The sequence below is a fragment of the Thalassophryne amazonica genome, chromosome 1, assembly GCF_902500255.1.
Source record: "Thalassophryne amazonica chromosome 1, fThaAma1.1, whole genome shotgun sequence".
NCBI classification, from domain to species: Eukaryota; Metazoa; Chordata; class Actinopteri; order Batrachoidiformes; family Batrachoididae; genus Thalassophryne; species Thalassophryne amazonica.
In genome coordinates, this window is record NC_047103.1 from 161229183 (window position 1) to 161255918 (window position 26736).

Here is a 26736-nt window from a genome sequence, read left to right on the forward strand (position 1 = left end):
GTTGTTGATGTATGGCTTTCGCTTTGCATGGTAGAGTTTTAACTTGCACTTGCAGATGTAGCGATGAACTGTGTTAACTGACAATGGTTTTCTGAAGTGTTCCTGAGCCCACTCGGTAAGATCCTTTACACAATGATGTCAGTTTTTAATGCAGTGCCACCTGAGGGATCGAAGGTCAAGGGCATTCAATGTTGGTTTTCAGCCTTGCTGCTTACATGTAGAAAGTTATCCAGATTCTCTGAATCTTCTGATTATATTATAGACTGTAGATAATGGAATCCCTAAATTCCTTGCAATTGAATGTTGAGAAACATTGTTCTTAAACTGTTGGACTATTTTTTCACGCATTTGTTCACAAAGTGGTGATCCTTGCCCCATCTTTGCTTGTGAACAGCTGAGACTTTTGGAGATGCTCCTTTTATACTTATTCATGACACTCACCCATTTCCATTTAACCTGTTCACCTGTAGAATGTTCCAAACAGGTGTTCTTTGAGCATTCATCAACTTTCCCAGTCTTTTGTTGTCCCTGTCCTAGCTTTTTTGTGTTGCAGGCATCTATTTCAAAATAAGCAAATATTTGCACAAAAACAAAAAAGTTTAACAGTTTGAACATTAAATATCTTGTCTTTATGGTGTATTCAATTGAATATAGGTTGAAGAGGATTTGCAGATCACTGTATGCTGCCCCCCCCCCCCCCGCCGTTTTAAGCATTTTTCTTTATTTGCCTGTCACATGCCTGGAAAAGCTCCTCGCCACCTAACCGTGTCCTTTAGGTCCTTCAGACTTTTTCAGTAAAAGTGTTCTTGGGAGCATGAGCATGACTAAAACCTTTCAGCTTCTGGGGGCTCTACCCCCTATACTCTTTTTAAGCATTTTTCTTTTTTGCTTTTCAGCTGACCCCCTAATTACAGCCCTCTTAACCCCCTGCCACTTTAAGCATTTTTGTTTATTGTAGATGGAAATTAATATTCAACGTTTTCAGCTAGTTGACAGTAGGGCTGTACAATATGGCCAAATTATCATATCTCAATATTGTCATATAAATTGTCATGTAAATGTTACTTATATACATGATGCTCATATTCTTGAGCTGCTTAGGTGGGTAGGGAGAGATCCCATGGGATAAAAAAGCTTTTCAACCTGCCATCCCTGGTTCTCAAGACCGGGCACCTAAGTGGCTCTACTCTTTTTTCATTTAATAGATATTAATGTGTACCTTAGTAAACACTAGTAGAGTTCCACTTTAGATATGGAATGTATAATAGAAGATATACCTTACTGAATTTTCATATCAGTATGATATATGATATGACTATGATTTGACACCAAGTGCAGCAACAGTGAAAATTAAACATTCTTAAACAAAACAGTAATAATACCACACTCATTTTGCACTCATCATAAGGTTAGGATACTGTGCCCTCCAAAAGTATTGGAACACTTGGAATTTCACACATTTTAATGACATACAAAAAACAAACAAACAAACAAAAAAAATTTAAATTTCTAAAATTATCTTCCTCAAACTCAAACTGAAAGCAAATCTCTAAAACTTGATAAAACCTGTAAATAATAATATTCAGTTTTACTGTCAGTTTTCTTCAGACAAGTCAGGGGATGGAAACATGAACAATTCCAAGTCACTGAATATGTATTGGACTTTATTTACATCAATTATGAAGAAACACAAAAGTTTCTATCACCAAAACATCAACTCTAAGCTTTCATCTCAAATGTACTTTCTGTCAAATTGTAGCTGAACTTTCAGTTCTTCTTTTTAAGAAAATCCTCCTCTTCACCACTTCATCAGGTAGCTGGATTTTAGATTTTTAATTAATTTATATCAAGCTGTAGAGATTTGCTTTCAGTTTGAGTTAAGGAAGATAATTTTAGAAAAAAAGTATTTGAAATAGAATAAACAAATTTAAATGTGTGAAATACCAAGTGTTCCAATACTTTTGAGGGCAAATGAGAAACACTGAGAAGCAGCATCTTATTTTTTATATATACTGCAGCAGATAAGAGAATATTTACCCTTAGCAAAAAGTAGTATACTTAAAGTTCATTTTATTAAGTATGCTTCAGTATAAGTATAGCAAGTATACTACAGACCGTGTACTGTTAGTATACTGGAAAGTACACAAATGTAATACTTTTTCGGACTAAATTGGAACATTTCAAGTTTATAAAAGTATATTTTAAAGTTCATTTTAAGTTTGCAAAAGTACACTTTAAAGTATACAACAAGTAGACTCATGTATACTCGTATACTATCAATGTATTTGGCATATCCCTCTTGTATGCTTAAAGTATACCACACGTACACTTATCAATGTACTTGATATATCCCTCTCCTATGCTTAAAGTATACCACAAGTGCACTTATCGATATACTGCCATTGTACTAGTTTCATACTTGGAGTCCCTATTTTTAGGTTATTATCGTATACTTAAAGTATAGTTATACACATTGGTTATTCCACTATTTTACTTTTTATACTTTAATTTTGCTTGGCATATTACTTGTAGCTTACTATTTATCCATCCATCCATCCATTTTCTTCCGCTTTATCCGGAGTCGGGTCGCGGGGGCAGCAGCTCAAGCAAAGCCGCCCAGACCTCCCGATCCACACACACCTCCCCCAGCTCCTCTGGGGGAACTCCAAGGTGTTCCCAAGCCAGCCGAGAGATGCAATCCCTCCAGCGCGTCCTGGGTCCCCCCCGGGGCCTCCTCCCAATGGGACGCGCCCGGAACACCACTACTTACTATTTATATACTGAAAATATACTCCTTAAAGTATTCTTAAAGTTTACTCATACTGTATGTACACAAGAGTGTGATGCATTTAAAAAAATCACAAGACAGAATGTTGAAAACAAGTTTGATATATCTTCAAACATTTCAAAAACAAACACCTATGAAATCAAGTCCTTCCTTTGTGGAGAAAATTAAAGGAAAAAGTGCATGCAAAATGTAAACATAATGGTCTCTCCAAGATCAAGTCCTTATTTGTAAAAATGTAAACATAGCGTCTTCAACTGAGAACTAAAGTCCTTCCTTGTCAAAAAAGGTAAAAGAAAAGTGCGAACCTTTGGAACCAAAAATAAATAACTACATAGAAAAAAAATCTGTACTTTTATGACATCTTTTCAGTTACTTGAGTCAATGAGCGTGGACATGTGATTTTGAAGCGGTTTACACTGCTAGCTGTTAGAAAAACCAAAGTATACAAAGCCATCTTTTTCATTTCATTTTCATTTAACCTTTATTTAACCAGATGAGAAAACCCACTGAAATCAAGACCTCTTTCACAGGGGCGATCTGGCCAAGAAGGCAGCAGCATACACTAATTAATATGCCATTAATATGTCCACATACCATGTGGAATAACAACTCGTTTACAAATCCCAGCACTAATGTGACCTTACCAAACCTAAACTCCATTTCACATATTGGAAAGAAGATGCTCCTATCTCCTATCTCCTTTTCAATCCCAATCATGTTTATATATATATCAATCAATCAATCAATCAATCAATCAATCAATTTTTTTATATAGCGCCAAATCACAACAAACAGTTGCCCCAAGGCGCTTTATATGCATATGTATATGTGTATAGGTATGTGTGTGCATATGGGTATGCTTGTATGGGTGTATATGTATGTGTATGTATATGCATATATATATAGGTATGTACGTGGGTGTGTATGTATGTATCTATATATATATTCTATTTCTACCTCACTTCTTATGTCTTGTACTGTTACTAGTATTATTATCATTGCTTGTCTTGCACACGCTGTTTGATGAACATTTTTCTCTACTTGCACCCACCCTGTGTGTTTTCTTAAGAGCTGACGTAACGTGAATTTCTCCTCTGTGAGATCAATAAAGTTTACCTTATCTTACACCAAAACAAGCGAAAGCAATAATAACACAACGCAGTCACCATAAAATACAAACACAAGCAACTAACCAGTGGACACAATAATTATTTTACAATAATTACAACACAAGCGCTAACACAATAAAACTCATGGTCTAAGACATGGTTTAAGACATACACACTGATCAAAGGATTTCCGTTGTCGGTTTTCTAATATTGATCAGAAAGCTGTCAGAGAAATCAGCCCAGGCAGTTTCAGTTCCATTTGAAGGGCATTCCAAGAAGAGGGGGAGATAAAACTAAAAGCTTTCCTTCCCCTTTCCATTTCAACGTGGGGAACAGAAAAATAAAAAATGTCATTCGAATGTAAGGCATAACAGCTTACCGTTCTCCACAGAAAACTGGACAGATAGGTAGGAACCAGCCCAACAAGAGCCTTACATACCAAAGTAATCCAGCGCGGGAGCCGCCTTGCTTCCAAAGAAGACATGCCAGCCTTGGCATAAAGTTCACAATGATGGGTAAGGCTGCTACTACCAGTGATGAATCTGAGAGCACAAAGATACAATGGAGACAAGGACTGCAAACACGTGCTAGAAGCACGTAAATACACTTCATCATTCGTCCAATACAGGCATGAAAGTAGCATTTATCAAATGCTTCCGAGCTTTGAGGAAGAAACAGGACTTGTTTCTATACCCAAGATTCACCCTCATTTTAGAAATTAAATGTCTAATATGAGCCTTAAAGGAGAGCTCTGTGCAGTAAGAAACAGCATCGGACAGCTGGACAACATTCTCTGTGTCTGCGGTGTACCGCTTCAGGTGAAATAAAATCAGTGGGATGCAGTTGTTTGCAAGGTATGTATTTATTATTTGCTACTTAGTTTGTCCAGTCCTCGTGACCCGGTCCCAGATGAGTGGTTGAAGATGAGTGAGTTTGTCCAATCTGGTTTACACTTATTGGATGTATTTTTAACACTGACTGCATCAGTTAAAGTGCAACCAGAAGAATGGCTGACTGTAAATGTCTTCAAAATAAGGGACATAATAATAATCCACCTTCTATGGTTAGGAGACTTAACTGATAGAAACCGGAAATCAATTTTAATGTAAAAGTTATGACTATGGTACATTGACACATGGATCCCTGACTCAATCTGAATGTGCAAAGAATTGGTTGATGCTTTGATTTTAACATTATAAATCAGTTGAGACATGCTGCTCATTCTGCATCTTCAAACTTTCATAAAATGTCAAAAAAAAAAAAAATCAACATGTCAAACTGTGGTAGTTATATTTGGAAATTGCACCCATTTGAACTTTGCATTTGGTTCAAAATCTGTTATACCAGTTCAGAATGGAAAAATTATACAATGCTGCTTGTGTTACTTCTTCATCTGGGCTTCTTCTCGGCTGCACTTTCTGCTGTATGCCCTCAGTGATGAACAAAAGGAGAGCAGAGGCAACACAGATGTGCTACATCATCACAGTAGTAAAAACCAAAAGAGGGCCACTGGTTTTTCATGAAATACTGTATTTGAAGTTAAGCAAACACCCCTTTTGGCTTATTGTAATTTTTCATGGAAAATAAATGTCAATATTGAACAAAGAATTGTATTAGATTGCATCATATCACACAATAGGCTATGTATATAGATGCACATTGGATCATTTTACGAGGGGTACGGTTCATACGGAAAATATTCACAGCACTTCACTTTTTACACATTTTGTTACGTTACAGCCTGATTCCAAAATGGAGTAAATTCATTTTTTTCCCCTCAAACTTCTACTCACAACACCCCATAATGGCAACATGAAAAAAAAATTTTTTAATTGCAAATTTATTAAAAATGAAAAACTAAGAAATCACAAGTACATAAGCATTCACACCGTTTGCTAAATTTTTGTTGATGCATCTTTGGCAGCCTTTACAGCCTTATGTCTTCTTGAATATGATGCCACAAGCTTGGCACACCTATTTTTGTGCAGTTTTGTCCATTCCTCTTTGCAGCACCTCTCAAACTCCAACAGGTTGAATGGGGAGCGTCAGTGCACAGCCATTTTCAGATCTCTCCAGAGATGTTCAGTTGGATTCAGGTCTGAGCTCTGGCTGGACCACTCAGGACATTCACAGAGTTGTCCTGAAACCACTCCTTTGATATCTTGGCTGTGTGCTTAGGGTCATTGTCCTGCTGAAAGATAAACCGTTGCCCCAGTCTGAGGTCAAGAGCGCTCTGGAGCAGGTTTTCATCCAGGATGTCTCTGTACATTGCTGGACTCATCTTTCCCTCAATCCTGACTAGTCTCCCAGTTCCTGCCACTGAAAAACATCCCCACAGCATGATGCTGCCACCACCATGCTTCATTGTAGGGATGGTGCATGGTTTCCTTCAAACATGATGCCTGGCATTCATGCCAAAGAATTCAATTTTTGTCTCTCCAGACCAGAGAATTTTGTTTCTCATGGTCTGAAAGTCCTTCAGGTGCCTTTTGGCAAACTCCAGGTGGGCTGCCATGTGCCTTTTACTAAGGAGTGGCCACTCCAGTTCCGTCTGGCCACTCTACCATACAGGCCAGATTGGTGGATTGATACAGAGATGTTGTCCACCTGGAAGGTTCTCCTCTCTCCACAGAGCTGGAGCTCTGACAGAGTGACCATCGGGTTCTCGGTCACCTCCCTGGTTAAGGTGCTTCCGCAGTTTAGATGGGCAACCAGCCCTAGGAAGAGTCCTGGTGGCTCCAAACTTCTTCCATTTACAGATGATGGAGGCCACTGTGCTCATTGGGACCTTCAAAGCAGCAGAAATGTTTCTGTTCCCTTCCCCAGATTTGTGCCTTGAGACAATCCTGTCTCAGAGGTCTACAGACAATTTGTTTGACCTCATGCTTGGTTTGTGCTCTGACATGCACTGACAACTGTGGGAAGTTATATATAGACACGTGTGTGTCTTTCCAAATCATGTCCAATCAACTGAATTTACCCCAGGTGGACTCCAATTAAGGTGTCACCCTAACTCAGTTTTGAGCTTCCTGGCAAAGGCTGTGAATACTTATGTACACAGGATTTCTTAGGTTTTTTATTTTTAATAAATTTGCAAAAATTTAAAAAAGAGAACTTTTTCACATTGTCATTATGGGGTATTGTGTGTAGAATTTTGAGGACAAAAATAATTTCATCCATTTTGGAATAAGGCTGTAACATAACAAAATGTGGAAAAAGTGAAGTGCTTGTGAATACTTTCTGGATGCACAGTATGCACACCCACAGTACCACAGGATTAGTTTGGAACTACCTGATACAGAAAGTCAGAATGTCATCACGTTTAATCACTGATCCATTGTTCCCTTGTAAAAATACACCTGACCTCTCTGCTACACTGATGTAAAGCAGGAGAAGGATGAAAGGGAATAAAATCAATTTTTGGTGTGTGTACATATCTGCATATCTGTTTTGCTTGTTCACCAGTACAGATAGATTATTCGGCAGCTGTGAGGAATCTGATTTGTGGTTAGTTTGAGGAACAGCTCATTTACGCATGAACACCCATAATTTTAAAGTATAAAGTTCCCTTTGACCTCAACCACAGTATATCTGCCACCAATCCTGCACCTAAAGGTTCCTAAGAGAATAATGAACGAGTGTCAATACTGAACAGAGAATGAATAAAAGGTGCAAAGGTTCTTTTTCCTTTTATGCAGTTTTGTTTCCAGCACAGGAAAGCGTCAGCGGATCATCTGTCATGTCTTCAAACAAAAAAGTTAAATCTCCATAACAATTGCAGTTTAAGTTGGATGATGTATTAGCCAAAGCGGAACAGGTGCCAAGATGAATGCGAGGTGGTTGTGACAGACGGAAATTGATTGGATCCTAAAAGGAAGCCATCATGCAGATACAAGGCGTTTGTCCTGATTTAGCTCTTACGGAATGGTAATGATGTGCCGTTCATTTGTCTGAACTCAGAGAGACACTGTGACCTCGTCTATTTCTAGCTAATTAATAATTCTCCATTCATTACACCGAATGCCACAGACCTTGAGGGTTCCAGTGACAAAGTATTACTGCCCATAATTAATGTTGTGACACTTTGAGAGGACCATGTGTTTAGTTTCAGAGACTGTGAGAGCTGAAATAAATACTATAAATGTGCCACCACAAAGACTGTAAACTCAGTATGTAGGTACATCATTCTGAGAGGCTGCACATTTATGTAAATAAAAAGAACAAACTGAATCCCACTCCAACTGCCACACGATTATATACAATAAATCACACTTGTATACAAAAACACCTTCTATGATCCTTGAATACGTTTATGGATTTAAACCGTTATAATGTTAGTCTGTTTTAGGGTTTGAACATGTATATTAACATTAACTCTCATCCAGTTATTCAGAGGATGATATATTGGTTCCATATTTGGAGCAGTGGACATTTGTCATACAGATCTGAAGATCTATAGGCTCTATAGATATGTATCATTTCATTGTGATAAATAAGGTTGCTGCAGATAATTTGAGAGTTTAACATGGAAAAAATTGTAAATGTGGCTGCAGAGTAGAACAAAAGTAATTATTTAAAACAGACCAAGATCACTCATTTAGTAAAAAAAGATTTATCTCACTGATATTGCTATTTGCAGCCTTGATGGATTTTGATCATTTTCATTTTGGGTGTATTTTTATGTCATAAAACAGATTTGTGACTTAGCATCTTCTAATTAACATAATATTTAATGAAGAAGAAAGTTGTATACAGTCCCTGAAACTCTCTGGCGCTGGTACTTATCCCTTGATCTTAAACCAGGTCAAAATCTATGATCCCCCACTGGATGGGATGCTGGTCCATCTCAGGTTACTGGATCCAGTGTTATATGGCTGGGGGGGCCTGGCTGCCGGTTTGTTTGTCTTTTTGTTTTCCTCCCAGGTGGCGTGCATTTGGGACTGAGTGGCTGTGTTGCTGAGGCTGTCAGGACCTCACCCTGATCACCTGCGACTCGTCAGGACTCACAGCTGAGGTGCATCTGGCTGGATTGGAGCATGTTGGCATTTAAGACTGGAGTGCACAGTGTGTATTTGCCAGAGACTCGACCTTGTGACCAGACGGGTGAGATCGTCGTCTCGGGAGCCATCTCATCAGCAGCGGATGCTGAGAAACGTCCAGGTTTGATGCACAGTCTGTGAAAGAGGAGGGGGTGAGGTCTCACGCTCGTCAGCACACTTCCTGAGGTACGTTAGATTTTGTGACTAACAGTTATACAGTCAGTAAATGTGGTGTCCCTCACACCTTATTGTATTGAGCTGTTTGTTAGTCATGTATCAGCTTCCACTGCGGTGGAGTTTTGTGAACTGGATGTTCCATGCCTGCAGGTTGGAAGCTGATCAGCAATCAAGCCAGGAAGTGTTTGCTGTTTGTACACCTTTAAGTGTTCTGTGTGTAGAGTGTGGACTCACATAATGGTTCCTTCTTTCACAGACTCGGTTGTTGCGGCCACCTGGGGGGTGTCGGCGGGGTCCTTGGGTCCGAAACAGCTTCTGGCTCCGGACCGTTAGCGCTGCTGGGAGCGCACCACGCCAGGCCGCACCTTTCTGTTCTTACATTTTCACTGTTATGTATTCAATTCAGTTAGCCTTTGTACCGTGCTCTGCTTATTTCATACTGGGTCCTTCAAACGCTGGTCGGTTCTCCGAGCTGCGTCCGACACATAACATCCAGATCTGGATTTTGGATCAAGATAACACTTTATATACGTTTTGAAGGATTACGTCAAAACCACGTCATGGATTCTCACTAAATTTGCACCCCAGATATGTATTAGGGCATGGAAGACTCCAATAATTTTGGAGGTAATCTGGATCCGGATCCAGATTCTGGATCAAGATTCACTTGATATAAGCTTTGAAGGATTACATCAAAACTACTTCACGGATTCTCACCAAATTTGCACCACAGATAGATATTAAGGCATGGAAGACTGCACTTAATTTTGGAGGTGATCCAGATTCGGACTGGCAGATGTCAGAAATCTCTGATTGCTCTTAAAGTTATATTGTATTCTGCTCCTGACAACTACATGTTGGTAATGTTATTTAATTATGTGGTAAGAGAGTACAGAAGTAAACAATCCTGTCTTGTTAGTGTCAGTAATGTGCCAACAAGTTACCAGCTGACAACAAACTGTGGAAGACAGGAATGAAAAGGTAGCAGAAGAAGATAAAACTGGATCAGTAAAAATCTAAAGTGAGTCTACAATCAATCAATCAATCAATCAATCAATCAATCAATTTTTTCTATAGCGCCAAATCACAACAAACAGTTGCCCCAAGGCGTCTACAAACTAAAAGTAGTGAAGCAAATTGTGAAAAGCAGCCTGATCATGGATGCTTTGAAGCCAGAGGAAAATGTAAAGCTAATAGGGAATGTTGACAGTAATTTATACTTTCCAGCAGCAGTGTGGACGATGCATTTTGGACATGAGATTCAACTTGAAGACTTAAACATCTGAGGGCGTGTCTTTTCTGAAATGGACCATAGATTGATTAGGGTGGGACTTGTGTTTAATAAAGCAGATACTATTACTCAAAAGAAGTTTTGAATGCACACAATAGCAAGCTTTGATAACGAATTAGGACATCTGTAGTTCAAAGTTAAGGTTGCAGGAAAATTTCAAAATTTGAGCCCAATGCTTTTTGTTTTGGAGATTTTCTTTTTTAAATGGCTGTTTCTTGGAATACCTCTAGTTACTATGAAACACTGAGTGGTGCTTCCTGTGCTTGTTTTGCTTTTTCCAACAAACTTCTTGTTCTTGTTTTGTCATTCCAGTGCACGGGTACAGTGTTTTCATTTGGGCAGACAAGGTTATTTGGTCAGTTTCTGAGAACAGCAATTTCTCTTTTAAAAAGGTCAAAATGTTTTCAAGCAAATCACTGAGAGAAACATGTTGAATTATGACATTTAATTCATATCTGCAAAATATGATGTGTTGGAAAACTAAACAAAGTGTCCATTGAAAATCACTGACAGTTACTTACAGTTGTATGCAAAGGTTTGGGCACCACTGATAATTTTCATGATTTTCCTTTATAAATCATTGGTTGTCTGGATCAGAAATTTCAGTTAAATATATCATATAGCAGACGGACACACTGATATTTGAGAAGTGAAATGAAGTTTCTAGTATTTACAGAAAGTGTGCAGTAATTATTTAAACAAAATTAGGCAGGTGCATAAATTTGGGCACCCTTGTCATTTTATTGATTTTAATACATTTAACACTAATTATTGGAACACAAAATTGATTTGGTAAGCTCATTGACCCTTGACCTCCTTACACAGGTGAATCTAAACAAGAGAAAGGGTATTTAAGGTGGCCATTTGCAAATGTTTCCCCTCTTTGCATCTCTTCTAATGAGTGGCAACATGGGAGCCTCTAAACAACTCTCAAATGACCTGAAAACAAAGATTGTTCAACATCATGGTTTAGGGGAAGGATACAAAAAGCTATCTCAGATATCTCAGCTGTCAGTTTCCACTGTGAGGAACATAGTAAGGAAATGGAAGACCACAGACACAGTACTAGTTAAGGCCCAAAGTGGCAGGACAAGAAAAATCTCAGATAAGCTGAAGTGAAGGATGGTGAGAACAGTCATAGTCAACCCACAGACCTGCTCCAAAGACCTACAACATGATCTTGCTGCAGATAGTGTCTCTGTGCATCGTTCAACTATACAGCGCACTTTGCACAAAGAGATGCTGTATGATGCTGTAATGCAGAGGAAGCCTTTTCTGCGTACATGCCACAAACAGAGTCGCTTGAGGTATGCTAAAGCACATTAGAAAAAGCCAGCTTCATTTTGGAATAAGGTGCTGTGGACTGGTGAAACTAAAATTGAGTTATTTGGACATAACAAGGGGCGGTATGCATGGCTGAAAAAGAACACAGCATTCCAAGAAAAACACTTGCTACCTACAGTAAAATTTGGCTCCATCATGCTGTGTGGCTGTGTGGCCAGTGCAGGTTCTGGGAATCTTGTTAAAGTTGAGGGTCACATGGATTCCAGTCAATATCAGCAGATTCTTGAGAACAATGTTCAAGAATCAGTGACAAAGCTGAAGTTGCACTGGGGCTGGATCTTTCAACAAGACAATGACCCTAAACACTGTTCAAAATCTACTAAGGCAGTCATGCAGATGAACAAGTACAACATTCTGGAATGGCCATCTCAGTCTCCAGACCTGAATATTATTGAAAATCTGTGGTGTGATTTTAAGCGGGCTGTCCATGCTCAGAAACCAGCAAACCTGAGACGTTTTGTTAAGAAGAATGGTCCAAAATACCTTCAACCAGAATCCAGACTCTCATTGGAAGCTATAGGAAGCGTTTAGAGGCTGTCATTTCTGCAAAAGAAGGATCTACTAAATATTGATGTATTTTTTTCTGTTGGGGTGCCTAAATTTATGCACCTGCCTAATTTTGTTTAAAGAATTATTGCACACTTTCTGTAAGTCCTAGAAACTTCATTTCACTTCTCAAATATCACTGTGTTTGTCTGTTATATGATATATTTAACTGAAATTGCTGATCCAAACAACCAATGATTAATAATGATGATTATTTTGATTCCTTGGTCTCCAAAGTAACAGGCAAGAAAGGTCAATGTCCAACACGTAAACACAACACAACACATGATACAATATTCCTATTACTACAACTAGATATTTGCGTCACTTTTTAGTAAAATTGGAGCAACTTTAACTTTTGAACCATGTATAAAGTGAAGGGTTTCAGTTTGTCACCAGCCTTCAGTCTTTGTCCAACCTGGTTTCACGGCAAGTTATGATTCAGCAGCATGAAATATACATTAATTTACTGGTTTGTGATATTGTGACGAAAAGCGCCTCATTTTCGTCACGGCAGCACAAATTCATTTTAATAAATTATGAAATTAAAAGTGAAGCGGGGGGAGGGGCAGGTGTTGAGTGGTTATGGTTAGGGTTGGGGGAAGGAGTAGGGTTAGGTTATGATTAAGGTTAGGGTTGGGAGTAGGAGCAGGGTTAGTAATAGCACGAAAAAAAAAGTGAGACTGGGCTGCTTTGTCACCATTTTTGCTGTTTTTACCCCATAACTCCATAACATTCAGTCACAGACAGTCCAAACTGTACATTTTCTTAAAATTCATATTTCAGATAAATATGTGGTGTACTTTTCAATATGATTGAAGCATTGTCAAAATTCGTCCCACGTGTAATCATTGACCCCTACCTATACCATTCTGGGATGGTTATCATATGTTTTTGTGTAGGCTATGATATACTGATGCTGGATTATAATGTTTAATCTTCTTAGCTGCTATGAAAAGCCCACTTGGCAGACTGACCACAAGTGCTGTGGGCAACCAAGAGGGAAAATGCTGCAGACTAGGCAGAAGTAAAGTACAAAATGTTTGTGGTTATCATAATCGTTATCACTCTGATATTATAAAATTATATCTGACTGAAGTATAATCTGTTCTAAAAATATATCAGCACATTTTCCAGTCAGTTCTATTTCAACAATGGATAATACAAATACAAGACCTTCACTTAATTAACTTGGCTAGCAGCCGCACTTGCTAGCTGGCGCCTCTGACCTAATCATAACAGTGGAATTTGTGCAAGGGAATGGCAAAGCTGTTTTATAAACCTTTGCCCCATTGAAGAACAAACCATTCTAAAAATATTGAGATACAGATATAATTTGTCAGTTGTAAAACAAAACTGGATAGCACAAATGTGTTCCCTTTAAATAAGTGTTAATTTTTAGCTGGCTAGCCACTGCACTACTAGCTAGATTAGCTTTTAGCTGAGAAGAAAGTTAGTGTGATAACCTTGTTTGTCAGAGAATAACGTATTTTGTCTGTGTTCACTAGGTATTGTCAGGCTGTTGTCTATTTAGTTATTTCTATTAGTTTTCTAGTTTAACATTTCTGTCATAACATGTATGAATAGGGTTGCCAACTCTCTGAAAAATAAATAAGGGACACCTCACCACCAGGGCCGACCGGCCGACTGACCATTGCCTTCACCCTTCCCAGCGTCTGTGTGAAATGATTTTTAACCATTTGACTGTTGACTTGACCCTGAATTTAGGTAGATGCATACATGCATTTGTTCTGATATGAACACATGGAAAACAAATTATTATTTAGCAATTTATTTTTAGTGCAAAATAAATTTTCACTCACAATTTCAATATGAGCATTCTGTATTCTTTAAAAATAACTCTCTGTAGTGCTATTGCTTAACTTAAAATTGTATAAATTAACAAACAAAAAAAAAACAATAGAAAATTTGCATCATCCAAAACAATGTAACAGTGCAAAACAATGTAACAGTGCACATTTACACATTTAGTGTAATAAAAAGTGCAAAAAATAAAGTCTGAAAAGTAAACAATACTGTTGTCGCGCACCTTTTCCACCCAGCCATTTTCCTTTTCTCATTCTCCCCTGTATTTTTGCATTCTTTTTTGTTTGTTTTTTTGTTTTTTTTTAGGAGGAGTAACGACGTTACAGACATTGCTGTCCGTAGGCATATCTGCAGTGTCGGTGTCGGTGTCTGTATCGATATCAGCCATGCTGATTTGTTATTGTCGTCCAGCGACCGTCGTGGGCTCATGACGTCGGTATCTTCTTACGAGCAGATGTCCCTCGACCAACGAGATAAGAGTGATTCTGTATTGTCAACTCGTGTCTGTCAGCTCATTGGTGAAAAGCAGGAGAGAGGCTGGGATCAAATTTACCGTAAGTTTCCATATAAAGCGCCAGTCTATTCCATTGACATTTTACAGACTTTTTGATTCTCACAGAAATACGGGACAAACTGCGTCCCGTTTCAGGTCAATACGGAACGCACACTTTTATTTCCAAATAAGGGACGATTCCGTTTTTCAAGGGACGGTTGGCAACCCTATGTATGAAAAAGATATAGCAAGACAGATTAGCATTGTCAGTCTTTACTGATTCTTCAGTATGACTCCAATAACAAATTCACTGAAGGAATGTTATTAAAAATATTTTTTTGTTTAAGTTTTCCCCTATTAGTGGTTTAAGCATATTCTAAAAATATTTAAACACCTTAAAATTAAGTTTGCAGAAGTTATGTTTTCGCCCGTTTGGTTGTGAATAGCCTGGAACCTACAATTTTTCATGTATTGTTATGAAATATCGATACATATCCTGATAGGCAAGAACTGATTCAGTTTTCAAGGTCAAATGTCAAACTCAGGAAAAATCTTGGAAAAAATCCCTATCCTTTAACACTGAATGAAATTTCAAAGATTCGTAACTCTCAAAAAAGACAAAAAATTCTTTCATATTGCAGAGTGCTATGTAGGATGATATCCTTTACTGACTGACAAAATTTGATCCGGATTACAGATTTTGTGCCCATTTAAATTTAACTTTGAAAACCCCACTTAATGTATATTTTATATTATATCTTAATCAAACATGCCCCAATCACCCTCATATTTGAAAGTGAGGTGCAGACTGACACTCATTATCGCCTAACAACTTTTGATCCAGATCTGATCCAGATTGTAGATTTTGTGGAGATTTTATTTTAATATTGAAAAGCCCATCTGGTGTACATTTTGCATTATGTCTCAATCAAAAGTGCCTCAATCACTATCATTTTTTGTTATACATCTACCTACACCACCAAAATTGGGTGGAGGGTAAATTTGATGCCTGTTTGTCTATCTTCCAGTTATCAGTCAGAAACCAAGCCAAAAAGCAGTGACAAATTGTGCATAGCAAAGATAATGAATGCTGCCTGAAAACTGAGAAAGTATTCAGAAACTGAAAAAGTTGATAAAAAAACCCCCTGAAAATACCACAAAAAAGTGCATGAACTAAATATATACTGCTGACATTTGAGCACATCTAATTTAGCTTATGAAAAGCCATTTCTAAGAGGACTTCGACCTTGAAAAAATTTTCCAAGGTAAAAATTTGTGGAATTGGGAAGTAGCATTGGCGGAGGTTTGCGCTCTATGAGCGTGCTGCTCTAGTACATTATGTTTCTGCACAACTCTTTCTCATTTAAATAGGAACCACTTCACTAAATAATGTTACATACATTCTTTTGAAAGCTAATCAGTGGTACTATTTAAAGGCTCCTCATGTTTCCATAGATGATGGTTTTTGGAGTGAGGAAGTTAAAAGTAAGTGGAGTATCTCATTGTTCTTGTTTTATGTGTAGCTTCATGTGCTAGTGCTAAGATCAAAAGCTCCATTTGAGATTGGACTTCATGAGTAGTGTGAGTTTTAAAGCTTTGTTTCTCTGCAAAAAGATGAATTATTGGTTTCTATAAAAACTCTTAGAAGACGCTGCTTGCTGTATCATAGTCCTTGCTGATGTGTGAAGTGCTGGGCAGGGACTTGAGGTACTCCATGTGCCTCCTGGCATCCTCCTGGTTGTGCCTGATGTAGTAAATGATGTAAGCCGTCACCATGGAGAACCAGCAGAACATGGCCACAAACATGGCCACATCTGTCGTCTTCTGGTGGAAGTTACAAAAGTTCATTCCCGAGTCCAGGACTTGGATCACTGGTTGTCCTACATACTCCTCCTGCACCGACGTGTAGCAGAATACCTCATTTACTGTCTCGGGGTCCAACCTCAGCTCCCTCAGCACCTCCTGCAAAGAGCACTCACAGTGCCACGGGTTGTGGGATAGGCGGATGCGGGCGTGCAGCTTGGCGAAGGTGTCCATTGGGAGGCTGCTGAGGTGGTTGTTCGAGAGGTCCAGAGTTTGTAGGCCCTCAGAAACCCCTTGAAAGGCACCAGCCTCTACAGTCTCAATGGAATTATGGGATAGATCCAGTTCCCTGAGGCGATGTAGGTCTGCGAAGGCCTGTTTGGGGATGTGTTTGATGTGGTTAGACGATAGGAGGAGAACAACGGTGTCCTTGGGCAAGTTAAGCGGGACATTTTCCAAGTTGCGTGAGGTGCACTGCACCACCACACCGTTCCTTTCAGAGCAGTGACAGTTCTTGGGGCAGGCGTGCGCTGTCATAATCATCAACAGCAACAGTGCAAAAATGGAAGGGAGTTTAAAGGATGACCCACACCTTTGAGAAGTCCCCATTAGTCTGGGCATTAACGGCTAAAGTACCATTTTCAGGCTCCTTTTAAACATTCATCTGGACAATTATTCATCATGTTACCTTGACAGTTATAGATAATCAAGCCCTGATCCAAAAGAAAAGTAGAAGGTGCCCAAAGGTTCCATACAGGCAAAATGAGACGTCAGAGTATTAAACAGCTGATGTGGCACAGTGAGGACACAAGGGACACAAACTTTTTCACAGTCCACGTCATACATTAGGATCCAGGGAGGGTGAGAGAAGGCGGCTCCTTTCCACGTGAGAAGAAAGCTGTGAGAATGAGCAAAAGTGAGATAAAAAGAGACAAAAAGTCAAGTTTTCCCCCTCTCACATAGCCAAGCTTTCTGTTGTTTTGGCATCTGCTCCTTTTCTAAAGGTTTGAGAGGCATCAGGTGCATATTGTGGCTCTACAGTCTGACTACACCTTTGAAGTGATGCAAATAAAGTTAACAATTTTCATAAAAATGGCATGCTTCTGTGGGTCTAACGTACTCATGACTTTCAAAACAGCAATGTCAGTGTGTTTAAGCAAACTTAAAAAAAATGCCTATAACATTAGTGGTGATGGTCAGAATGTGAATTAAAATTACTACACAACAAGACAATATTACAATTAGTGTCAAATATTTTCTGATATACTAAGGAATTGTTTTATTTTAATGTGGATACAGTAATTACAAAACTGCAATATTATAAACTATTTAATTATTGGACAAACTGCAGAAAACTCAGAAAAATTAAAGTGAACGCAAAAACCTGCACGTTTTCTTCGCTATGCTGTTATAGAAATTACACATAGAAATTATAGAAATGCAGAGCTTCATTTTTTCATTTTTTTTCTTGTTCGTGATAACCCAAAGTTAACATAATAACCACTTAATTCAGTCTTCGCATTTCGTCTTTAAAATGTGCCTGCTGGTTCGCCCGGATGCGTAAAAAGTAAGTTTAGGTCCTACCTGGTGCTCTGTCCGGCTCAGATAATCAGATTCTTTTATTTGAGACATGCGAGGAAAAAAAATAACTTCACCATCTGTGGATGAATAGATGTCGCAGCGCAGATGTAAGGTCCGTTAAACGGCAGTTTACTGGTTTGCAGCAGTTCTGTTTCAGTTTGTGCGCAAAGGCGCAGCGGCGCTCAGGTCCACATGTGCCGGATCGACGTGTCTACCCCCCCTCCCCCCAAACACACACACACACACACACACACACACACACACACACACACACACACACACACACACACACACACACACACACACACACACACACACACACACACACACCAAATTAACAAATGTTTGAAGATCATTTTTCAACAGGAATATCAATACCAATGGTTAATATATGGAAGATCAGTCAGATCGAACAAAAATTAACAGAAATAAAATTGTTAAAAACTGAAATACAACTGGCCAATAATTTCCTTTGGTGAGGCAGAAAGTATATAATAATAATAATAATAATAATAATAATAATAATAATAATAATAATAATAATAATAATAATAATCACACTGAAGTGAAAAAAATGTATTTTCAAGTAAAATAGTAAGTCCTTTCAGCTGCTAAAAAGTGCCTTCTATGTGCAGTTCCACATGTGTCTAGTTTAAAAACACACAACAGAATAGAACAGTTTCTCATTTAATTGTTGTTGGATCCACAAGTTGGTTGTGATTCCGGCATTGCCAGTCAAATGTGAAATTAATATTTCATCAGCCTTTTGGGAACACAGAAGTCTGTTGGCTGTATCCAGATGAATAACACGACTGCCTTCTCGTTACACAACACAGATTTGCACAAGAGAAATCAATAACAAAGGTAGTAAAAAAAACATCAATAAGTAAAATAAAGTAAATTCTAATAATCCTGATCCTGATCTTTGCTCCCAGTTTCTCATCTTTGATTCATTTTCTTTGATCTTGATAAGTAATCCAGATCACTGGCCTTTGATCGTGATTGCAGATATGTGATCCTGACAGCTCATCTTTGATCTTCATTATAATGGGTGGAATTTGATCCTGATCTTTGATCACAATCTTAGATCCTGATTGCTGAACTTCCTCCTGATATATAATCCCAATTACTGAGCTTTGATCCTGATCACTTGTCTTTGATCTGATCTTAGATCCTCATTGCTGACATTTTATCCAGATCTTTGATACTTAATAATGAATTGTTTTCTTGATCTCTCATCATTGATCCCGATCGTAGACCCTCACAGCTGAAATTTGATCGTGCTCATTGATCCTGACCACTTATCTTTGATCCTAATCGATGATCTATCAACCCTTCCAAGAAGATTGTATTTTTGTTGCCAGTTGTATGTCTGTATTGCCTTTATTTAGTAATTATGATCAGGGGTCAGATCCTGACCTTTGCAATGACAATTAAAGAATAAAGATCAAATGGATGATCAGGATCAAAGGAAACTGTGTTGGATATGAATCATCAAGGTTCATCAATAAAAGGCAAAATCCACCATTTGATCTAGGCAAACGTCAAAATTGGTTTGGTCTTATTTAATCAGAGGTCTACCATTCCCCAAAATGAACTGAAATCAGTTCTTACGCTTTTGCAATATCTTGCCGACAGACAGACAGACTACCAATTGATCTGCACTAACTGAAAGTGAAAGAGATGTGTATCTTTATTATGTTGTTCAAAGACACAATGGAGCCAATCTAGGGACCTCTGCAGGTCCCTGAACCCTATTTGAGAACAAAGCTGCAGCCTTTTCCTCTTTATCCTCTTGTTAATGATTGTGTGCCCAATGTGCCACATTCTGTCATTCCTCATAAACATTCATTACAGTGGTCCTGCTTTGATGGAGAACCTCAATAGTGAACTTGTCACACTGACCATGACAAACACCTTTAAGCCCTTCCCACCTGTAATCTCTGTGGCACAAAGTCCACCTGAAAGTAATCACACACTTTGCAATAGACACATTGCAAAGTGTGTGATTAAAAGGCGACTATGTGCAAAGTTCAGCTCTGCCAATTTGTCAGAACTGCTGATTTTTACTGAAGCACTTCAGTTGGTGTATGTGTGCTTTACCCTTATTCAAAAATAATTGTAGGATGAACTCATTAGTGTCGGAAGAGCTAAGCATCAGTTTGTGATGAAAGATTAAGTTCAGTCTCTAATGCAGTTTAACATGAGCCAAAGCAATTTGTTTCACTCATTTTGTCAGAGAAATTGTTACTGGTTAACCATTTACAAGAGCTCGTGAAGTTTGTTGAGTTAACATAACATCTCAATTAAGTCAGAATGTAAGGCAGATGAATAGTTCTATCTGGAAAGGTGTTAAATTTTAAAGTCCTTCACTACGTGTAATTCAGCTGTAGACTTGCAGAGAGACTGATGTCAGCTTTTTGTACAGACAGCCACAGTTTAATGTGCATAAAATGTGTGAAATGTTTGGACCGTCTGTGGGAGAAACAGCTGTGTGGAATGGAAAAGGTCAAAGGTGAAGAGAAAGAAGCTTTTAACAACAACAGGGGAGGAGATGGTCTAGTAAGCGTGGGGTTAAAGACCAGCGGATCCTCCGTTCAAAACCCAGCCAGACCGTAAAATCACTAAAGGCCCTTGGGCAAGGTAGTTGCTCCCAGTGTGTAGTGAGTGCCTTACGTTGGTGTGCGTTTGTGTGAATGGGTGAATGTGAGGCATAACTATAAAGCCCTTGAACTTCTGATACAGATGGAATTGAATGCAATCCATTTAGCAATTACTAATACAAGCAAAAACCTGGGAGATGCAGTCATTATAGTAAGATTATTATTATAATTGAGAGATTTATGTATATTTATTATTATTAGGGTGATTCTTAGACTATGGGCACTTATTATGTACTTTGATCATATTGTATGAAAAACAGAAAAAAGGGGAAATTTCACACTTTTATAGTTATCTTTACAATGAAAGTGTGTTAAGAAATTTGTTCTAGTAGTCTATGATGACTTTTTCCACCTTTTTTCAGCATCATTATATGCAAATATTGCCGTTTTGTGCTTGTCCCACACCCAGACTTTTGATCTTCAATGATAAAAATGAATGGTAAAGAAACGTTTTTTCTAATGTTTTAAAATATCTCTGAATAAAATATCAGTAAAATAATCAAAACATAATTGGGGTATTCAATGTCACACAACTGTTGTGATTTTTTTAAACAAAATGTAGTTGTCCCACACTATTGCCGTAATTTCCACCACAACACTAATGTCCCTTTAAATAGTTTGTATGAAAGATTGTTTGGGTAGTTTCTATGGAGATAAACAGTGACATCAGAGCACATGTATATAGCGCCAAATTACAACAAACAGTTGCCCCAAGGCGCTTTATATTGTAAGGCAATGGTGTGGTGGAAATTACATTTACAAGGCCAATAGTGCCCGTAGTTAAAGAATCACCCATTAATGAGCCTCCAACAGATTGGCGTCCTGTCCAGAGTGTACCCCGCCTCACGTCCTATGACTGCTGGGATACGCTCCAGCCGCCCGTGACTCTTAATTGGAATGAGTGTGTGTAGAAAATGAATAAATGAATTATTAATAGGCACAAGTTTGTTTTGTGGCAAAAAATACAACAGTGCCAAATACCATGAGTACTTTTCAGTTTGTTAAAAAAAAAAAAATCACAAGTTTTTCTGCAGTTGGAGCTCACATACGAGTATTTTGCAACATCAGGAACATTAATCCAAGCAGCTGGTTTGTTGGGATCCTGAAGTAATCATTTTGAAAGATGTACAACTTGAAATAAAATCCTCTTTTTGCTTGTACCTTTTAGTGTTTTCACCATCATTGCTGAACATGAGAGTGTCTAAACTTGTCGCCTTGTTTTCCTGAAAATCTTAACCATTTTTTTGTCAGGTGGTGAAAAGTAAATGACTCTTTTGTCAAAGTTTGAGGATTAATAACACTTTATGATTTGGTATATCATTTAGACATAAATTGCTCAAAACAAATTATACAGTAGGACACAAAGCTTTAAATTAAACCACATAGTTAAATTTAATGACAATTATGTTAGCACAGAATCACATGACATCATGTCAAAATCATTTTGTCCCATCTGCACTTTCAGGGTTTGTTGTAGATGACATTGTGAAGTTACTGTGTGAAAGCAGTACTGTGCCGGCGTGCAGTACTTACTGACCTCTCCGCTGTCACACGTGGTACAGCTGATAATTCTCTGCTGCTGCAGAGGCTGTCTGACATTGGATGCTGCTCATTCTGGCTGCAGTTGCTTTCAGAATCACTTACAGAGAAGGATAGAGAATATTCTTTATCGATGTGATCCCCACAGCCAACGTCAGAATCTAAAGAACGAAGCTGACCATATCTATTGAGAAAAGACTCCACTCATCTTTGTACACAAAGATGGTTTTAGTTTTCTTGTCATCTTTGTCATTGCTTTGACATCAGTCCTTTATGTTATAGAGAAGGCTGTCTGTAAGCAGTTTACAAGTTGAGTGATGGCTTGGACACACTCCAACTGTCAGTGCGAGCCAATGGAGGGGTGGAGAATGGTTTTATGTTCTGACAGCCCAGTCAGACAAACCCTTATTGAACTGTTATTGAAGGTAAATTGACTGAGGAGAACAGCTTTCTCTGCCCAGCAGCACAGTGTGTTGGCCATTTGACTTGCTAATTTACTTTTTGCTATTATTGCAGAGCAGGTAGCTCAGGGCATAGGAGTTTGGCTACCAATATGTAAACCTGGGTTCGAGTCCTAGACATGCTATCTGTCTGTGTCATTGGACAAAGCATTTAATCTTCATCCCCCCCAGTCCACCCAGTTGTAAATGGGTACTGACCTTGGTTGGAGATGTAACTTGTGGACTAGTGTCAAATCCAGGGTAAGACACAGAGACTCTTATCTGCTCCATGTTTTGGAACCTAGGTGGGTTTCCTTTACCCTTCAAACTGAGCAAATTGAAATATGCTTCATAAAAATGTGTATTTTGAAAAAAAAAAAATCAAATTTTTAGGCTTGAATGAGGTGCTTTTTTTCTCCTGCAAATATTTGCTCATATTGAAATGGATGCCTGCAACACGTTTCAAAAAAGCTGGGACAGTGGTATGTTTATCACTGTGTTACATCACTTTTCCTTCTAACAACACTCAATAAGCATTTGGGAACTGAGGACACTAATTGTGAGTGTCATGATTGGGTATAAAAGGAGCATTCTCAAAAGTCTCAGCCGTTCACACACACACACACACACACACACACACACACACACACACACACACACACACACACACACACACACACACACACATATATATATATATATATATATATATATATATATAAATCTTGTGTGTTCTCCACATGGTGGTCTGAGTTCCTCACTAGAGGAGCCAAAATCCACTTGAGGTGCTTGGCCAAACTGTAAGTGATTGAATCCATGCTACATACAATAGGCCTGAGTGGCACATCCTGTTTGTGGATTTTGGGCAGCCCATAGATGCATGGAGAGGCGTCCCCAGGGTACAGTCTGTAGTACGCCTGCCTGTCGATGAGTGCCTCTTTCTCCAGGTTTTGGAGGTAGTTAATGATTTTCTTCTTATAGCCACTTGTGGGGTCTCTCTTCAGACGCTCGTACGTATTGGAGTCACTGAGCAAGTTGTTGACCTTGGCCTCGTAGTCCGATGTGTTCAGGACCACCGTGCATCTGCAGGATAAGGATGCTTTGGCCCTTCTGATTTTGTGAACAAGATCAAGGACCTTCAGCTGGAGGCAGATGAATCTATGGTGTCATTTGATGTGACTTCGTTGTTCACCTGCATCCCCACTGCTGAGGCTGTCACAGCTGCGAGGCAGAGACTGCTGGTGGATGCGTCTCTACTTGAAAGGGTCAAACTTACACCAGACCACATCGGCCAACTCTTGGAGATCTGTCTTAACACCACGTATTCCCTGCTCAGGGGGAATTACTACAGGCAGATGCATGGTTGTGCAATGGGGGTCTCCGGTATTCCGCATTGTGGCCAATCTGTACATGGAGCTAGTGGAGAAGAGAGCCTTGGCATCATGCATGGGCATCTCTCCCAATCACTGGGTCAGATATGTCAATGACACATGGGTTAAAACCAAGAAACAGGAAGTGGATGCCTTTACAGAGCACATCAACTCGGTGGACTCCAATAGCAAGTTCACACGTGAGGATGCCAGAAACAACCACTTAGCTTTCTTGGACTGTGATGTTACAATTGGAGAGAACAGGCAGCTCCAGACAGGGGTTTACAGAAAACCCACTCACACTGACCAATATCTGCTCTTTGGCTCAAACCACCCCCTTGAACACAAGCTCGGTGTGATCAGGACTCTTCAACACAGAGCCCTACAGGTGCCCACAACTACAGAGGGAAGGACTAAAGAACAACAACATGTAAGGAAAGCCCTCACAGTTTGTGGGTACCCACGATGGTCCCTGGACAAAGTGCAGAAGTCCCAAAGAACAAAGAGACCAGAGAGACAGGAGACAGAGCCAAGAAGAAGAGGAGTGTCTTTCCCTTATTTAACAGGAGTAGGGAAAAAACTACAGAGGATCTTCAGACAGCACAAAATCCCAGTTTACTTTAAACCTGTTAACACCTTGAGACAGAAATTAGTTCACCCTACGGACAGGATCCCTAGTTACAAACAGAGCAATGTGCTGTATTCTATGTCAGGAAAACTGTAATGAACACAACATAGGTGAGACTAAGCAGCCGTTACACAAAAGGTTATACCACCACTGCAGAGAGGGCGCCGGTGGACCTCAGTTTGCAGTTCATCTCCACCTTAAAGACACTAACCACACTTATGAGGACAAGGAAGTTAAAATCTTAGCCAGAGAAAAGAAATAGTTTGAGAGGGGAGTGAAAGAAGCATTGTATGTGAAACAGTTGAAGCCCAGCCTTAACCAGGGAGGCGGTCTGAGACACGCTTTGTCCCCTGTTTACAATGAGGTACTCAGGTCAAAGCAGTCTCAGCCTTTTGTTCATGGTAATGAGTCAGCATCCTTCTCCCTATATACCCTGTGTCCCTCCTCTGTACATGTCACAAACCATCTCAATCTCACCTCTCTCACTTTGTCTCCAAACCGTCCCACCTCAGCTGTCCCTCTGATATGTTCATTCCTAATCCTGTCCATTCTTGTCACTCCCAAAGGCAATCGCAACATCTTCAGCTCTGCCACCTCCAGCTCTGTCTCCTGTCTTTTTGTTAGTGCCACCATCTTTAACCATACAATATAGCTGGTCTCACTACTGTCTTGTAAACTTTCCGCTTCACTCTTGCAGATACAGTTGTGCTCAAAAGTTTACATACCCTGGCAGAATTTCTTTGTTTCTTTTTTTTTGGCCATTTTCCAGAGAATATAAATGATAGCACAAAACCTTTTTTCATTCATTGTTAGTGGTTGCGTGAAGCCATTCATGGTCAAACAACTGTGTTTACTCTTTTTGAATCATAATTACAACAGAAACTACCCAACTGACCCTCACGACACATCACAATGTGGGATTGTTTTTAGGAATTAGTAAATCAATCAATCAATCAATCAATCAATCAATCAATCAATCAATCAATCAATCAATCAATCAGTTTTATTTATATAGCGCCAAATCACAACAAACAGTTGCCCCAAGGCGCTTTATATTGTAAGGCAAGGCCATACAATAATTACGTAAAAACCCCAATGGTCAAAACGACCCCCTGTGAGCAAGCACTTGGCGACAGTGGGAAGGAAAAACTCCCTTTTAACAGGAAGAAACCTCCAGCAGAACCAGGCTCAGGGAGGGGCAGTCTTCTGCTGGGACTGGTTGGGGTTGAGGGAGAGAACCAGGAAAAAGACATGCTGTGGAGGGGAGCAGAGATCAATCACTAATGATTAAATGCAGAGTGGTGCATACAGAGCAAAAAGAGAAAGAAACACTCAGTGCATTATGGGAACCCCCCAGCAGTCTAAGTCTATAGCAGCATAACTAAGGGATGGTTCAGGGTCACCTGATCCAGCCCTAACTATAAGCTTTAGCAAAAAGGAAAGTTTTAAGCCTAATCTTAAAAGTAGAGAGGGTGTCTGTCTCCCTGATCCGAATTGGGAGCTGGTTCCACAGGAGAGGAGCCTGAAAGCTGAAGGCTCTGCCTCCCATTCTACTCTTACAAACCCTAGGAACTACAAGTAAGCCTGCAGTCTGAGAGCGAAGCGCTCTATTGGGGTGATATGGTACTATGAGGTCCCTAAGATAAGATGGGACCTGATTATTCAAAACCTTATAAGTAAGAAGAAGAATTTTAAATTCTATTCTAGAATTAACAGGAAGCCAATGAAGAGAGGCCAATATGGGTGAGATATGCTCTCTCCTTCTAGTCCCTGCTAGTACTCTAGCTGCAGCATTTTGAATTAACTGAAGGCTTTTCAGGGAACTTTTAGGACAGCCTGATAATAATGAATTACAATAGTCCAGCCTAGAGGAAATAAATGCATGAATTAGTTTTTCAGCATCACTCTGAGACAAGACCTTTCTAATTTTAGAGATATTGCGTAAATGCAAAAAAGCAGTCCTACATATTTGTTTAATATGCGCTTTGAATGACATATCCTGATCAAAAATGACTCAAAGATTTCTCACAGTATTACTAGAGGTAAGGGTAATGCCATCCAGAGTAAGGATCTGGTTAGACACCATGTTTCTAAGATT

The 26736-nt window shown here is 39.2% G+C and overlaps 1 protein-coding gene across 1 annotated transcript; it reads right to left on the reverse strand.

Annotated features, from left to right (window-relative positions):
* Positions 1 to 16191: 16191 nt before the first annotated feature.
* Positions 16192 to 17170, reverse strand: LOC117520726 (leucine-rich repeat-containing protein 3-like). Its single transcript, XM_034182030.1, has one exon. The coding sequence runs from the start codon at positions 17036 to 17038 to the stop codon at positions 16256 to 16258; it is 783 nt and encodes a 260-aa protein (XP_034037921.1). The 5' UTR covers positions 17039 to 17170; the 3' UTR covers positions 16192 to 16255.
* Positions 17171 to 26736: the final 9566 nt, after the last annotated feature.

Coding starts and splice junctions, on each gene's coding strand:
- LOC117520726 (XM_034182030.1), bottom strand. CDS start 17,038: ATGCCCAGACTAATGGGGACTTCTCAAAGGTGTGGGTCATCCTTTAAA.